The sequence below is a fragment of the Trifolium pratense genome, linkage group LG2 (genome assembly GCF_020283565.1).
Source record: "Trifolium pratense cultivar HEN17-A07 linkage group LG2, ARS_RC_1.1, whole genome shotgun sequence".
Classification (NCBI taxonomy): Eukaryota; Viridiplantae; Streptophyta; class Magnoliopsida; order Fabales; family Fabaceae; genus Trifolium; species Trifolium pratense.
Window position 1 is genome coordinate 49842829 of NC_060060.1, and position 9707 is coordinate 49852535.

Consider the following 9707-nt stretch of genomic DNA (forward strand, 5'->3'; position numbering starts at 1 on the left):
TTATTGATTCAATTATTATGCTTATATTGCTTTACTATAATGTGACACATATGTTTCATCACGTGGCAAACTACTGGATAAAGATATTCTGGTTTTATTTTTTACTACTCTAATATTTTTTATAAGAGATAATAATATTTAATGTATCTGATTCATAATATAATTCAATATTTAAAGTAAGTAACTTTTTTTAACCTTATGATTTTTAGGAAAATCGGGTAATTCGTTTTAGGAGAAATTCATTAACCACTTCTGTTTTTTCTTTTTTGACAATTAACCACTTTTGTGCATCCAGTTTTTTTTTTTTAAACTTGGTATCCGACCTTATGACCGACTAATTCAAGGGGACCAATCCCACCGCCCACTTGCAGGGGGCCCATTTAAAGCCCACCGAAATTGGCACCAGTGGGATCAAACCTGAGACCTTGAGAGGAGCATACTCCAAGGGCCCAAGCCAACACCACTCGACCAACCTCAAGTGAGTTTTTATAAAATAAAATTTGGAGCGAGCATTTTTTTTTTAACCCTCTGATTCTAAGAGGAATGGGGCGATTCGTCTTAGGAGGGGAATGGATTCTCTCAAGTGTAATTTACAGTTTGAAAGAATAAAGTGTGGTTTGTTACCATTGATCAAGAGAAAAAAACATATAAAAATTTAAAAAAAAAAATTTAGATGGTGTTAGATTACACTTTATTCTCTCAAGTGTAAATCACACTTGAGAGAATTCATTTCCGTCTTAGGAGTAATTCATTAGCCACTTTAGCTCAATGTTTTGGTTGAAGTAGTAATTTTTTGTTGTCTGTACCATAGTGAGTTCTTTAATTTTATTTTATTTTTGAAACAGAGTTCTTTAATATTTTAAAATTGTGTTTTTCTTAAATAGCAAAAGCTTGCACGCGTTCCACGATTAGGTAAATATGTTTAATTTCTCCACGAGGACCACATCCTTATTTTTATATGTTGTTTAATATTATTTTTGTCTTTATCTACAGAGACTCATGTGATGTTTTAACAACTGATACAATTTGTTTCTCAAAAAACAACTGATACAATTTTGGTGAGGAAATAGGAGTTGAGATACACTCCATTTCCTTATCCTCCATTTCACTCTAGTTTCTTTATGGATGAATGACACGTGGTAATTATAAATTTCAATGGGTGAGATTAAAACTCTCTTCTTCTCTATGCCACACGGAACAATCGTGAGAACCATAAACAACAACAACCTGATTTCCATCTTGGTTCACCTTCTCTCTTTGCCTTCTTGCCGTCGCCGGAGCGCCGCCACCGTCATGAACAACCCCAACGTTGTCGATATTATTCGTGGTCAACCTATAATTGATTTTCAAAACTGCAATTTCTGTTTTGTTTTATTTTTGGAAAAGGTGCAATTTCAGTTTTTAATTTTGCAAAAAACAATTCCAAAATTTCTTGATGAAGCTTTTTAAGATGGACTCCCTTGTCTCAAGCTAAGTTTTCAAAACCGGTTTTATAGATTGGTTTTCAAAATCCAATCTCACAAAACAAGGAAAGGAACGAATTGAACCTTGCAGCAATCATTCAATTGAACAATTCCAACAATTGAACCTAATCAATCATTCTCAAAGTTTTGATGGAGAGAAATTGCAGATCTAACTAGTGAATTTGAGAGAAAGAAGATGAACAAGAATATAAACACAGCGGCGGCGAAGCTTTGGCATGGTGGTGGCTGTTGAATGAAAGCTGAGAAGATGAAACGTAATAGAGAGGAAGAGTGTTTTAATCTCACCCATTGAAATTTGTAATTGCCACGTGTCATTCATCCATAAAGAAACTGGAGTGAAATGGAAGATAAGGAAATGGAGTGTATCTCAACTCATGAAGAGTCAACTCATGAAATAGGCGAGTGAATATGTAACGTACGTCTTTAATGGTAAGATAAGAATCTTGTTAATTTCTTTTCTTTCTTTTTTCGTGGGTTACACTTACATCTGCCTCTGTCTAGTAACGAAATATTAAAGAACACTTTCAAGTTGCACTAGTTTATTGATTGTATTATTTTGTTTATATATGGAACTAGCATATGAACATGTTTCAACATATCGTAGACTATTGGCTAAGGCATCATAAATTCACACACATATAAGTAAGGAAATCGGAGTTTGAACTCCGATCATGGCATATGGAATTTGGCCTAACTATTTCAGCATATTATTGTCAGTTAAGTTAAAACTTATGTACATCCGATAAAATCTTCTATATGTGCTTGGTAAAGGTGATATATATATACACTATATTATTATGGTAGGTCAATTCAGTATAAATATCACACCTAAAATTTACACTTATGATAGATTTGATATTTCAAATTCATGACCCGTGATATCTGGTCATCAATCATTTACATAACGGTCTCTATGTTTTATTATTATCTCAATTCGATCATATTAACATTTGACTATGGATACTTTAAGAATGATATTCTATATGCCAAGTATGAGGACTAAGTGATGTGACCCTTAGCAAGTGTATCAATTTTGTCTTCAAGTAATAAAATTTATAATATATTCATCACTACAGGTATTGTGAAACAAAGTAACTAGTTTTAATTTAGGAAGTAGACAGAAAATAAAGATTGCATATTTGCATTTTGAAAGTTTGAAAACATATTTTTAAGATATTGAGAAATTTAAGATGAAAAAGATGGTTAGGTTATTTCGAATCTCTCCCCTATTGTTATTTGGTAATATGACGTTATATTCTTTGCAATTTTCTTTATTATCATGACGAATTAATCCAAAAGTTGTGAGATGTGTAATGTGTTTTCGCATACTAAAACCACCCTATTCAATTAAAGACACCCACTACTTTCGTAAACGAAGTTGGAATTTATGAAAGCATTATCGTGGAAATTATGAAACCACCTTATCTATTTATAGGATTTCTTATGCTCCAATCTTGCGCTCATGGTGCCACGATCGTAACTATCATGGAACGATGCAAGCTGTATATTTTCTTCCAATATTTGTTATAAAACTGTCCGCATTTGCAATTGCAGCCGCATTATATATTGTTGATAAGCTTCGCAACCGCATAGCACCGTAAATGCAATGTGATGTTAATTAACGTGTACGGTCGCATCTTAACCGCATCAGAAGCCACAACAGACGATTTTGGCCATGTTTGTTCGATTTTTCTCACAAAAAAAATAAAACTTATGAAACTCAAATTCCAATTTACGACAAAATTAATGAAATTTTTTACTTTTAACAATCTTTCAACAGTGTATTTTAAGCACATTTAAATCAGTGCTTATGAAATAACCTAAGACTCTGCAATGATGGGTAAATAGTGTAGTAACACAATAATGTCATTCTATATGGTTTGTGAAATGTCAAAATGATTTTACTCCGCAATAACCGCATTGTACGTTGCAATCACAATGACCGCAATCATAGCAATCGCAACCGTTACCGCATCGGTGACTACGACAGCAATTGAAAACCATGAATACTCTCACTCCATTCTATTTACTCTTTAATAGTGTGAAATTTATATGAGTTTCACTCAATTTAGAGAGCAAGAAACAACCAATTTAAAAATTGGAATTTCAATTATTAAGGAAGGAACACAGTACGTGAACAAGAACAACAATTATTTATCCAATGCTTGCATTATGCAAACTTATAGGCATTCAAAACAAGAATTAAGATTACATTAGTTAGACTAACAATCAAGTGTATATATCAAGCAACAGACTTAATTCTATCTTCAAAAGGAGTAACATCAATAAACTGAACCGCATAAGCCACTTGATGAGTCAAATTCAAACGTACTCCACCTTCCTCCTTCACATTACCAGATCTAGACCTCCCAATATCCAAACAAACATCAGAATCTTTCACACAATATGCAAGCTTATAACCAAAACCAGATTCATGTTTCTCAATATGAAATGTACCATTCACTGTTTTAAAATGAGGATAATTTTCAGGACCACCTATACCAATACAAGCTTTTTCAATAACATCATCAACAAATATCAACCATTTTGATGATTCAACACAACTAGGCTTCTTTGTAAACTCAATCTCAATCGGTGTATGATACGATCATGAGTTCCCTAAACATGTGGAAGGAAACTTATAAAAAAATGCATAAAAAATATTTGGATGAAGATGCTTGAGCCCAACTTGAAGCCCAATTCATATGATAAGAAGCATCTTTGGGCTGAATTGTGGTCTAATAATATTGGACTAAATAAAAAACAATTAAGTCCAATTTTCTTTATTTTTATTGTAATTTTCGTTTTTGGTATTAAGAGGGTTTTTAGATGACCTTTAGTTGCTCCCTAGGCTCTCTAGATGATTCCTAGTGGTGCACTAAGTCATTATAGTGGCTAGTGGGAATTTATAAGCATGTTAGTGGGAATTTTCTAAGTCCTATGGTGAATGTATGGTAGTGGACAATAAATCCTACTATGTAAGGATATGCTATAAATAGGATTATCATGTACTTTTCAAACAACTTGGAATATAATCTAATTTGAGAGTTTCTCTTGTGAGAACTTTTTCTTTGTTCTTGTGATAAGAACATTGTTCTTGAGATAAGAACTTTATAGTGTTGGTTCTACCGGCAGGTCGCGGTTAGGGTCGCACTTTCTTTGATAACTTTGGTTCTACCAGCAGGTCGCGGTTAGGGTCAAGTTCCTCTTTTCCTTGATAACTTTGGTTCTACCGGCAGGTCGCGGTTAGGGTCAAGTTCCTCTTTTACCTGTTTTCAAGACGATCCTAAGCAGTCGCTTATCAGTTGGTATCAGAGCTTCGGCTCTTGAAATCAGGTTTGATCTATCATTTTTTTTATCTTGTTAAAAAAAAAAGAGTTGAAAAAAAAAATATGGAGGAAGAAAAGCATGTCTCCATGAAACATTTGGAGAAGTTATTATTTCAAGAATTTCAAAAGCTTCATGAAAAGTTTGATCGCATAGAGAGGAATTATAGAAAAAATTATAAAAAAAGAAACGGAGAAAAGGAGATAGAAAATAGAAGAATGAAAAGTGAGGGACAAACAAAAAAACATATTGCAAATTTTGATGTATTTTGGGGTAACTTCCAAAATAAAGAGATTGGTAGAGAGAAAAGAAAACAAGAGAGCAAGGAGAAACTTGAAAGTGAAGTGAAGGGAGAAGAGATTATTGAAAAAGAAATTGAGAACATTTTTGTGGCTATCGAAAATGTCATCATTCCTAAGAGTGAGAAAGAAAAAGAAGAGATTATCGAAAAAGAAATTGATAGCATTTTTGCGGTTACCGAAAATGTCATCATTCCTTTTAATAATGCTTCTTTTACTTCTTGTACTCTAGAGTCTTTATCTCAAGGAGAAGTTAGTGAAGAAGATAGAAATCTTACTTTTGAGAGAGGTAAAGAAAATGAAGTAGAGAAGATGGAAAATTGTGAGAGAAAATATAATGATGTTATAGAAGTGGAGGAGAAAGAAAATATTGAGAGAAAAGAAGAAAAGAAAAATGAATGTGAAGCAAAGGAAATTTATGAGAGAAAAATAAATGAGGAGGTTGAAAAAGATGTCAACTTTGAGAAGATCGAAGAAAAAAAATTCAACTTGCAAAAAGAAAGAGAATATCCAAAAGAGAGAATTTGTTTTACTAATCCTTTAGTTATTTATGCAGGTTTGAATTTGAGGACAAATCCTCTTGAAGAGGGAGAGAATGATACGATCATGAGTTCCCTAAACATGTGGAAGGAAACTTATAAAAAAATGCATAAAAAATATTTGGATGAAGATGCTTGAGCCCAACTTGAAGCCCAATTCATATGATAAGAAGCATCTTTGGGCTGAATTGTGGTCTAATAATATTGGACTAAATAAAAAACAATTAAGTCCAATTTTCTTTATTTTTATTGTAATTTTCGTTTTTGGTATTAAGAGGGTTTTTAGATGACCTTTAGTTGCTCCCTAGGCTCTCTAGATGATTCCTAGTGGTGCACTAAGTCATTATAGTGGCTAGTGGGAATTTATAAGCATGTTAGTGGGAATTTTCTAAGTCCTATGGTGAATGTATGGTAGTGGACAATAAATCCTACTATGTAAGGATATGCTATAAATAGGATTATCATGTACTTTTCAAACAACTTGGAATATAATCTAATTTGAGAGTTTCTCTTGTGAGAACTTTTTCTTTGTTCTTGTGATAAGAACATTGTTCTTGAGATAAGAACTTTATAGTGTTGGTTCTACCGGCAGGTCGCGGTTAGGGTCGCACTTTCTTTGATAACTTTGGTTCTACCGGCAGGTCGCGGTTAGGGTCAAGTTCCTCTTTTCCTTGATAACTTTGGTTCTACCGGCAGGTCGCGGTTAGGGTCAAGTTCCTCTTTTACCTGTTTTCAAGACGATCCTAAGCAGTCGCTTATCAGTTGGTATCAGAGCTTCGGCTCTTGAAATCAGGTCTCGTTTATCATTTTTTTTTTACTTGTTAAAAAAATAAAAATAAATCCGCTGCTGTTTATCATCTTGTGTCAAATTCTATTCTGTCAAAAAAAAAAAAAAAATAAATAATGCTGTTCTTACTATTCCTATATTATTGAGTCATCTTTTGTTTTATTTCTTTGAGTCAAACTTTATTTTACTAAATTGTATTTTGCCTCAAATACCAAGTTACCCACTCTTTCTGTTCCAAAAAAAAAAATTTGTGCAAAAAAAAAAAAAAAAAAAAAAAAAAGAAAACGGAATTCAAAAAAAAAAAAAAAAAATATATATATACATATATATATTCCGTGAAAAAAAAAAAAAAAAGAATCAAAAAGAAAAAAAAAAAAAAAAAAATTGAAAATTGGAGAGGAAGAGAAAAGGGTTTACGGCAAAACACAATTGGAAACAAGGTATTGATCTAATTTCTTGGTTATTCACAACCTTTGCTTTACCTTATCTTCCAAAGTCCCTGTTTTCTTGTTCTTTTCTTGATCAATCTATTTCATTTGTTTTATTCTCCATTGATTTGAACTTTTCTTCTCATCGTTGCTTGTTGGTTCAAGTACTTAAAATTATCAATTTAAAGTTATCGATTCCTTGCTGTTTCTTGTTGTGTTGAATCATCCCAAAGGTTTTTTTCTCAAGAGCTCATAAGGAAAAGTTGAGTGGTAAAAGGCAAGAGTGGTGAGATTATCAGAGGGAAAAAGCCAAAACATAGAGTGAAACACGAGTGAATTTTTTATTTTTTTTTCGAGTGTAAACACGTGAGAGAGTGTTGTGTGAGGATTTATCATTATCTTTTTTGCAATTCCTTCTAACCCATATTTTGCAGCAATTTAATCATGAGTGGAGTAGGAGAAGACAATGGATTTGATCTTAATTCATTTGTGATGACTGTCACACAACAACTCCAAGCTTTAAATGCGAGAATGGATGGATTTCAACTCCCGAGTCGAACTAGCAGTCGAAGGCATCCAAGTTCAGAGGAAGAGGAGTATTCTGATAGAAGAAGTAATGAAAGGAGGCGAAGAGTTGATTCAAGAAGAAATAGTCATGTGGGAAGCGTTAAGATGACGATTCCTTCATTCAAAGGTAAAAACGATCCTGAACTATATCTAGAGTGGGAGAGAAAGATTGAACATGTGTTTGATTGTCATGATTATTCTGAGGAGAAAAAAATTAAGCTAGCTGTTGTTGAATTCACCGATTATGCTAGCATTTGGTGGGATCAACTTGTGACTAGTAGGAGGAGAAATGGGGAGAGGCAAATCAATACATGGAATGAGATGAAAAGTGTCATGAGGAAAAGGTTTGTACCAAGTCACTATCATAGAGATTTGTATAGAAAATTACAAACTTTAACACAAGGGTCCATGAGTGTTGAGGATTATTACAAGGAGATGGAAATAGCCATGATAAAAGCCAATATTGAAGAAGATCGTGAGGCAACTATGGCTAGGTTCATTGCGGGGTTAAAGAAAGAAATAGCTGATGTGGTGGAATTACAATACTATGTGGAGATGGAAGATTTGTTGCACAAAGCTATTCAAGTGGAAAGACAATTGAAAACTAAGAATACTTCCAAGTTTTCTTCTAGTTCTTCATGGAAATCAAATTCTCAAAATAACAAATTCGTCTTAAAGCCAAAAGAAGACGCAAGGGCCAAAAACTCATCTGCTGCACTTAAAGGTAAATTGGAAACAAGTTCATCTTCTAGGACTCGAGATATGAATTGTTACAGGTGTAAAGGAATTGGTCACTATGCTGCTGATTGTCCAAACAAAAGAGCCATGACATTGTTGGATAATGGAGATATAAAGAGTGAGGGCTCCGATGATGATGGAATGCCTTCCTTAGAGGATTGTAGTGATGTTGATGTTGCTGAACCTGTGAGTGGAGAAGTGCTTGTCACGAGGCGTGCTCTTAATATACAGCCAAAGGTAGGAGGTGATGAAGAGCAGCGTGAGCATATTTTTCATACGAGATGTCACATAAATGACAAGGTATGTAGTTTAATCATTGACAGTGGAAGTTGTACTAATGTAGCAAGCACTTTGTTGGTTGAGAAATTGAGTTTGCCCACTTTGAAACATCCGAATCCATATAGACTTCAGTGGTTGAATGATTGTGGAGACATAAAGGTGACTAAGCAAGTGATGATTTCTTTTTCCATTGGTAAATACAAGGATGAAGTTCTTTGTGATGTTGCACCTATGCATGCTGGACATTTACTTCTTGGGCGTCCATGGCAATTTGATAGGAAAGTTAACCATGATGGGTACAAGAATAGATACACCCTTGTTATGAATAATCGCATTATTGTTTTAACACCACTTCAACCTGCTGAGGCCTATGCTGATCAAATCAGAATTTCAAGAGAGTGTAAGTTGAGAGAAGAACAATTGAGCATTCAAGAAAAAGAAAAGAAAAGTGAGAGTGAAAAAAAAAGTGAAAGTGAAAAAAAGAAAAGTGAGAGCGAAAAAAAAAGTGAGAGTGAAAAAAAGAAAAGTGAGAGTGAAAAAAAGAAAAATGAGGGTGAAAAAAAAATTGAGAGTGGAAAAAAGGAAGAAAATAAAAAAAAAGTGAGTGCCTTTGCCAAGAAAAGAGATGTTCAGAGTGCTTTGATATCTAGAGAGAAAAGAAAACAAGAGAGTTTCTCTTGTGAGAACTTTTTCTTTGTTCTTGTGATAAGAACATTGTTCTTGAGATAAGAACTTTATAGTGTTGGTTCTACCGGCAGGTCGCGGTTAGGGTCGCACTTTCTTTGATAACTTTGGTTCTACCGGCAGGTCGCGGTTAGGGTCAAGTTCCTCTTTTCCTTGATAACTTTGGTTCTACCGGCAGGTCGCGGTTAGGGTCAAGTTCCTCTTTTACCTGTTTTCAAGACGATCCTAAGCAGTCGCTTATCAGTGTACCAGTGAAAATTATACCAGGACTTATTTTTGGTCCTGGTATGGTGAATTTCACTGGTATACTATCGATAACTATATTGTCATCTTGTAAGACAGTGACTTCACACTCTGAATCACCAGTTTTTCCTAGTTTTAATCCTCCACGATATGTGTCATCATCATGAGATACTGGAAAAATGTAGTATTTTCCACCAGGAAAAATGGGGTTACCAGTAACGTCTAATACTGGCTCAACAGCATCATTTGATAAAGCTAGTGAAAGATTGGCGATTAAAACAAAGAGGAAGAAAGAAAAGGTGAATGATAAAACAGGCTTCATGGTTAGATAA

The 9707-nt window shown here is 33.9% G+C and overlaps 1 protein-coding gene across 1 annotated transcript; it reads left to right on the forward strand.

Annotated features, from left to right (window-relative positions):
* Window positions 1-6798: 6798 nt before the first annotated feature.
* On the forward strand, window positions 6799-9707 carry LOC123904873. Its single transcript, XM_045954478.1, has 3 exons — window positions 6799-6876; window positions 7299-9118; window positions 9574-9707. Exons 2-3 carry the CDS (start codon window positions 7309-7311, stop codon window positions 9705-9707), a joined length of 1944 nt encoding a protein of 647 aa, XP_045810434.1. The 5' UTR covers window positions 6799-6876; window positions 7299-7308.

What these genes read in the sequence shown, in the direction of transcription:
- LOC123904873 (XM_045954478.1), top strand. Translation starts at nt 7,309, where the DNA reads ATGAGTGGAGTAGGAGAAGACAATGGATTTGATCTTAATTCATTTGTG. An exon ending in AGAGAAAAGAAAACAAGAGA is followed by an intron (nt 9,119 to 9,573) that starts GTTTCTCTTGTG and finishes ATTTTCCACCAG; the next exon opens with GAAAAATGGGGTTACCAGTA.